The sequence below is a fragment of the Camellia sinensis genome, unplaced genomic scaffold (assembly GCF_055761805.1).
Source record: "Camellia sinensis isolate YWXY unplaced genomic scaffold, ASM5576180v1 Unanchor1, whole genome shotgun sequence".
Classification (NCBI taxonomy): domain Eukaryota; kingdom Viridiplantae; phylum Streptophyta; class Magnoliopsida; order Ericales; family Theaceae; genus Camellia; species Camellia sinensis.
In genome coordinates this window covers 4,439,775-4,447,222 of record NW_028128987.1, presented here as the reverse complement: position 1 = coordinate 4,447,222, position 7,448 = coordinate 4,439,775, and the positions used below count along the sequence as shown (strand labels likewise).

Below are 7,448 nucleotides of genomic sequence, written 5' to 3'. Positions count from 1 at the left end.
CCAACTTCTTACAATTATTTTTTGCAGACAATAGAAAGTACTCATCGTGAAAGTTCAAATTGTGTGACATCTTATGTGGCAAGCCTGGAAAAACAAACTCTTGCCTTCATAAATTTGTTTAACAAAGCTTTGTGCTATTAGTTTACTAAACCTATCCTTAGAGAAATTTTGGAATCATAAATTCTGAAATTTGTAGTATGGAAAGTAATTGGGCCTCCATTTATATAGATAGAAAAGAAACTTGGACTGGGCTTTCTTATTCTACTTTGTTACATAAGATTATGTATGTGATGTTCAAAATTATAATATACAAAATAATGATCCATTTTTATTAAATAATTTTTGAGAATTCTACCATACACATCCATTTATCATATGCATCATTAGTTATGTCATTTTTTTTTTCTTTAGTTATGATGAATTATCTTCGTTAATTATGATATTGTTTTAGTTAAGACTTATAAGATCTTTGGTTGTGCCACATGTGGTGTTTGGTTATGATTTATTTATTTTTTAAGTTATGACTCAGAAAGTATGAAATTATATCATTTTTTTCTTCAATTAATTGATCTCACGTGTTGTTGTATAAGTATTTCATTTTTTATGTTCTCCTATTAAATCGGTAAATAACTAACTAGGATAAGACTACCTACCTATTTGAGAGAAATTGGATGGATAGGTATCATGGTACATGAATACGTAGGTATTATATTTAGAGTTACTTTGATGAGATATTTTTGTGGATGTGTACAGATGATGGATAAGAGTTGGATCGATTTTCCAAATAGGATGTCGAGCGAATACATTAATGGGATTGATGAATTCCTTGTGTTTGCCTACACCAATAGGGTCGAAGGTTCGATGATCAGTTGTCTGTGTAGGAAGTGTGAGAATCGATACTATTTTGTACGAGAGGGTGTACGGGAGCATCTAATTTTGAATGGTTTTTTTAAAAAATACAAACATTGGATTAATCATGGGGAATCTTACGTATCTCTGCATGGTAATCGAGAGAATGAAACATTAGCTAATTCAGACATTGGGGATGATATGATTGGAATGATACAAGGGGCTATGGGAAATCCACATGCCGATACAAGTGTTGAGGGACAGGGCCCTGATCCCCATGCATTTGAACCCCAACTCGGTCCAAATGCAGAGACTGCAAAGTATTTCAAACTTCTTCAAGATGCACAAAGTGAATTGTATCCGGGTTGTCAGAAGTTCACATCTTTGTCATTCATTGTTCGACTTTTACATTTGAAGGTGCTTAATCAGTGGACAGACAATTCTGTTGACATGCTGCTTGAGTTATTGAATGAGGCGTTCCCGTTGGGTGTGAAACTCCCGGACTCATATTATAAAGCTCAAAAGGTCACAACAGATTTGGGCTTCACGTATGAGACGTGGGATGCATGTCCCAACAGTTGCATGTTGTTTCGAAACGAGGACGCCAATCTTGACAAATGTGTCATATGCAACAGTTGTAGATGGAAATCAAATGGTGATGGTGGTTCAAATGGTCCTAACAAAGGTGGAAAACGAATAGCTGCAAAATAGATGAGGTATTTTCCTTTAAAGCCAAGGTTGCAGAGGTTGTTTATGTCATCTAAGACGGCCAAGTTAATGAGATGGCATGCAGAGGAACGAACTGATGATGGTGTCTTTAGGCATCCTGCTGACTCCCTTGCATGGAAAGATTTTGACCGTCGGAATATTAACTTTAGTAATGATTGCCGAAGTGTAAGGCTTGGCTTAGCATCTGATGGTTTTAACCCATTCAGAACGATGAACATAGTTCATAGCACTTGGCCTGTTGTGCTCGTTCCATACAACTTGCCGCCATGGATGTTCATGAAGCAACCATTTCTAATTTTAGCCGTGCTTATTGACGGCCCAAAAGGACCTGGTGACAAGATTGATGTGTACATGCAACCGTTGATTGAGGAGTTGAAAGAACTATGGAATGAGGGTGTGTCAATATTTGATGCATCAACAAATCAAATGTTTCAAATGCATGCAGCTTTACTGTGGACAATTAGTGATTTTCCTGCATACGCAAACTTGTCAAGATGGAGCACTAAAGGCAAATATGCATGTCCTTGTTGCAATAAGGAAACTACATCGTGTTGGTTGAAGCATAGTAGGAAACAATCATACTTGGGTCATCGCAGATTTTTACCTACTGGCCATAAATTCCGGAAGGATAAAGTATCATTTGATGGTACTCGGGAAGTCCGACTCAAACCCAAATTGTTGTCTGGAACTGAGATGTTGCTACAATTAGAATCTGAGGGTATTTTAACCCAATAAGGAGAGGCATAGAAGACAGGTACAGAAGGAGAAAGTTGGACATCGCACCCACAGTTAGAAGAAAAAGAGTATCTTTTATGAATTGCCATATTGGGAGCACAATCTAATAAGACACAACCTCGATGTGATGCATATAGAGAAGAATGTTTGTGACAATGTGTTGTGGACAATATTAAGGGTTGCAGGAAAATCGAAGGATGACGTTAATGCTCGGCGTGATTTACAAGATATGAATATTAGAAAACCCCTACATTTGCAGTTAAGAGGGTCGAATAAAGCCTATTTACCAGCAGCACAATTCACGATGACCAAGGATGAGAAAGATTTGTTCTTGAAAGTGTTAAAGGAAGTAAGAGTTCCCGACGGGTATTCATCCAATATATCACGTCGTGTGCGCTCACATGATAGAAGTATTGGGGGTCTTAAGAGCCACGATAGTCATATTCTGATGCAACAACTTATTCCATTGGCTATTCGAAGATCGTTACCGAAGAATGTAATTGAACCCTTGATTGAATTGAGCAATTTCTTTAGACAATTGTGTTCAAAAGTGAATCGTGCGACGGATTTGCAATATATTCAAGATCGTATCGCTATAACACTTTGTCATCTAGAGAAAATATTTCCTCCGAGTTTTTTTGATATAATGGAGCACTTGCCTATACATCTAGCTGATGAAGCCTTATTGGGTGGAGCGATTCAGTTTCGATGGATGTATCCAATTGAGAGGTATCTTCTTACTTTGAAGCAATACGTGCGTAATAGAGCTCATCCTGAAGGATCAATTGCTAAAGGATATCTTATGGAAGAATGCATGAATTTTTGTGCACAATATCTCAATGATGTGGAAACCAAATCTAGTCGACCCGTGAGGAACTATAGTGGTGCTGATAATTTGGGTCATGCTATTGGTGAAAACACAAGCTTTTATCTTGATAATACTTCTTGGGTACAAGCTCATCGGTACATCTTATTCAATACAAGCGCGGTTCAACCATTCATAAAGTAGGTTAAGTCACTCACTCAATATTTTATTATGTTTTATTGAATTTTCTACAAAATATTTTGTATTGCTAAAATTTCAATCTACACAGCGAACACCTTGAAGTACTTAAGCTCAAAATGCCTCGTGTTGACGATCATCAGCTTCGGCGTGAACATTTTGAAACTTTTCACATTTGGTTCAAGGAACATGTATGTATTTAACTCTATAGATTCTAGTTACTTAAGTCGAACTACATTTTAAATTTTACATTTTCGTGTAAAATAGGTCCAAACTTTGCGAAGGACTACTAATGTCATATTTTCTGAAGAGATTATTCTATTGGCAAATGGTCCTCATAACTTGGCAAGGAGGTTCAACGGGTATATACTGAATGAGTTTCGGTATCGAGTAAAGGCCATGGATGATCGTCGAGCCACACAAAATTGTGGTGTAGCTTTGAAGGCAGATACCATAAGTTATGCTAGTCGAAAAGACAAGAATCCTCGTGTGGGGTCTGTGTACTATTATGGACAATTGAAAGATATTGTTGAGATTCGATATTCCAATGAGAAGAAACATGTGTTGCTTAAGTGTGATTGGATTGACAACATTCACGGAAAGAAAGAAGATGTCTTCAATTTCACGTTGGCGAACTTCAATCATTTGTTGTACCGAGATGATCGAATTACCAATGAACCTTTCATCTTGGCGTCCCAAGCAGAGCAAGTTTGGTATGTTGCAGACTCGTTACAACCGGACTGGCAAGTCGTGGTGAAGATGTCTCAAAGAGGTTTATTTGATATGAGTTCGACTGATCCACAAATCGAGCCATACATGAGCCAACAATTCGAAGAAAATATAATGCTTCGGGATGAAGAAGTTGGTTGGGTGAGGGAAGCTGCAGAAGGGGAAACAGTTGATGTTCAAATAGGCTGATAGTGGTGGAAACATTAGTAATTCAATTAAGGCCAAGGTTGTAGTTAATCATCAATTTCTTAATTTACTTTGTCTTTGTAATTGTATTAGTTCAATTAATGTCATATTATAGTTGACGACAAACCATTGTCTATGTTTCTAATGTCAATTAATGTTATGTTGCTTGCAGATTATTATGGGAAGGAAGAGGAAGCCTGATCATCCCCGGCGCATGATGTCTGATGTGCTACATAACAGGACATCAGTAGCACCACCATCAGAGGAGGCATCACATCGGCCACTATCGGAGGGGCCTTTAGTGGCACCACAGCAGCTACCATGTACTCAGCCTCCACGCCTACCATCGGTGCGTCCACCATCAGTGCCACCACAGCAGCTATCATCATCAGCTTATGAGCCATCCGCAGGTATATAAATTTGCTTTGATTTGTATGAAAATTATTTAAACATACATTTATTTATGCTCATTATATATAACTTGTTTATTCTCATTATATTTTGCAGACCCTTCGACTTCTTCACAGCCCACCTCAGGTTTATTTGATATGATTTGTATTCACATTATTTAAATTTGCATTTGTTTATTACCATTGCATATTGTTTACTGTTATTGTATCTCACAGGTCATGTTAGTTCTTCATCAACCTCGACTAGGCGTGGTAGAGGATGTGCCAAGGGCATTAAAGAGTGGGGTACTGGTAAAAAGCTAGACATATAATTTGATGGAAATTACTACCCAATAGGGGATAACGTGGCTAAGTTAACTACTCAACTTGGCATTATTGTGCGGAATGGTAACATTGTTCCTCTTACTTTTCTTGACTGGAACAATGTGCCTGATGATATTATTGATGCTATCTGGAAGGATGTGAAGGTAAAAGTACATTTTTGTCCACAAATTCGAATTCCAAAATTGTGTTATTATTATTTAAACTTTGAAATTGTGTTTTATAGGACAATTTGAATATATGTCCAGAGGAGTACAAGCCAATCTGCATGAAAAACTGCAACAGCATATGGAAGGATCACAAGAACAAGCTTAAGGCTAAGTATTTCAAGCCTAGAAGTTCTGATCCTAATCTGAAGGATGATGTTCCTATGCACATTGTGCCAAGCCAGTGGGAAGAACTTGTGGAGTATTGGCGTACTTCCGATGCTGAGGTATACAAATAAGTTATATTTATGATATGTAAACATACAAATCATATTTACATACTCACATTTGTCGAACCTGTTATAGAAAATCGCAAGTAGGAACGCTAAAAATCGGCGAGCTCACGGCATAGCTCATACCACAGGGCGTACTACTTTCTCTCAGATACAGCATGAGGTTTACATTTTATTGTTTTATTTTTGTATATAAATAAACATTGTACATTTACAAATTATTTACATTCTAATTTTCATATTTCTAAAAAAATGCAGATGACCAGTAAGGGGGAGTCTACTGATAAGATGAATGTTTGGCTTATGACACGTAGAGTAGATGACCCAGAGGTTATTCAGACCTTGGTAGTTTCCAAACACCTTTGATTGTATTTAAAGTTTATTTTTTGTGTGTCAACCATCTTAATTTGGCATATACTTGTATGTCTTATTCAATACAGGATGAGTTTAATCATCAACTCTCTATGCTACCTGAGGATGGTCGGACTTTGGAGGCTAGGAATGCCATTTTCCATGAGTTGATAGGTCATGACGGACATGGATATTGTCGCACATACGGGAGAATTGTGCCTCGGAGAGCGGTGTATAAAGATGGTGCTGGGCCATCACAACCAACACCCCAGCCATCAACTATTGATCAGATCACGCAGAAGGTTCGTGCAGAGCTAAGGGATGAGTTGAGGGAGGAGCTGCGAGTAGAGTTCTCTACACATTTACAGCAGATGAGAGCTGAGACGATGGCCTTAGTGTCACAGGGGGCAAGTGTGGATCCCAACAGACAGGTTCGATATAAATTAAATTGTTTGATAGTTCAATTTTCATACAAGATTATGTATAAAATTCGAATATGATTACCACATTATGTATTGACTATCATAGGTTCCTGATGCATTGAGTGGCCACCGGGCATTTAGGGAATCTGTAGAAGACGAGAATCCATATACACCACCACCAGAAGATCAGGTATAAAATGTATCTTTACATTCTAAGCTAAAATGTATCTTTGCATAATTTTGAGTTAACGCCCCAAAATCACCAAACGGCGTCGGTTTAGCACGAAACTTGGCACACACGACCGCCTAGGCACGAGAGACTTGTGGGAGAAGACGGGGCTCGAATCGGGTTCCTGGTTTGGGAGTTAGAGCCGGATTTCACTTTAGGCAAACTAGTTCCTTAAGAAACTTGAATTCGAGGAGTTAACGCCCCAAAATCACCAAACGGCGTCGGTTTAGCACGAAACTTGGCACACACGACCGCCTAGGCATGAAAGACTTGTGGGAGAAGACGGGGCTCGAATCGGGTTCCTGGTTTGGGAGTTAGAGCCGGATTTCACTTTAGGCAAACTAGTTCTTTAAGAAACTTGAATTCGAGGAGTTAACGCCCCAAAATCACCAAACGGCGTCGGTTTAGCACGAAACTTAGCACACACGACCGCCTAGGCACGAGAGACTTGTGGGAGAAGACGGGGCTCGAATCGGGTTCCCGATTTGGGAGTTAGAGCCGGATTTCACTAAACTATCTTTCTAATTATATGGTAGTTAATTTTTTATATTTTCTGTAATTAAAATATTACCACCATTATATTGTTATTAATTATTTTTATTTTGTTTTTTTCAGATATTTCCTGAGTAGCAGTTTGCTTCGCGTGGAATGTGGGCGCGTAAAGATTATGACCAACTTCTGTTTTTGTAACTCATGAATGAATCAAGACGAAAACTTTTGGTTTTGATTTTGATTTATGTTATTTAAATTTGTGACCAACATTATGTATGTATTATGTGACCAACATTAGGAATTTTTATCATTTGCCAACTTTTGTTTATGTATGGATTTATATTATTATGTCATTTTTTGATTTTTTTTAAGATATTTTTCATTTGCCAACATTAGTTATTTTATTTATGTATTTATATTATTATATCATTTGCGAACATTACAGGTTATTTTTATATTTTAAATAATTGTAAAACAGGGATTTTTTTTTTTTTGTAATTTTTTTTGAGACGGCAAAACACCCTGTCCCAAAAAAAAAAAAAAAAAAAAAAGC

General features: G+C 37.5%; 2 protein-coding genes and 1 long non-coding RNA gene across 3 annotated transcripts; all 3 read left to right on the top strand.

Moving 5' to 3' along the window:
* Positions 1–2,617: 2,617 nt before the first annotated feature.
* LOC145814340 (uncharacterized) lies at positions 2,618–4,967 on the top strand. Its single transcript, XM_082911015.1, has 5 exons — positions 2,618–3,318; positions 3,408–3,507; positions 4,404–4,641; positions 4,739–4,768; positions 4,858–4,967. The coding sequence occupies exons 1-5, from the start codon at positions 2,618–2,620 to the stop codon at positions 4,950–4,952; spliced, it is 1,164 nt and encodes a 387-aa protein (XP_082767141.1). The 3' UTR covers positions 4,953–4,967.
* On the top strand, positions 4,965–6,148 carry LOC145814339 (uncharacterized). The gene is made up of 6 exons (XM_082911014.1): positions 4,965–5,108; positions 5,189–5,395; positions 5,475–5,564; positions 5,660–5,746; positions 5,842–6,054; positions 6,131–6,148. The coding sequence occupies exons 2-6, from the start codon at positions 5,231–5,233 to the stop codon at positions 6,146–6,148; spliced, it is 573 nt and encodes a 190-aa protein (XP_082767140.1). The 5' UTR covers positions 4,965–5,108; positions 5,189–5,230.
* Positions 6,149–6,330: 182 nt separating this feature from the next.
* LOC145814294 (uncharacterized) lies at positions 6,331–7,213 on the top strand. The gene is made up of 2 exons (XR_014357637.1): positions 6,331–6,364; positions 7,019–7,213. It is a non-coding gene; the product is annotated as an uncharacterized LOC145814294 (long non-coding RNA).
* The last annotated feature ends 235 nt before the right edge of the window (positions 7,214–7,448 follow it).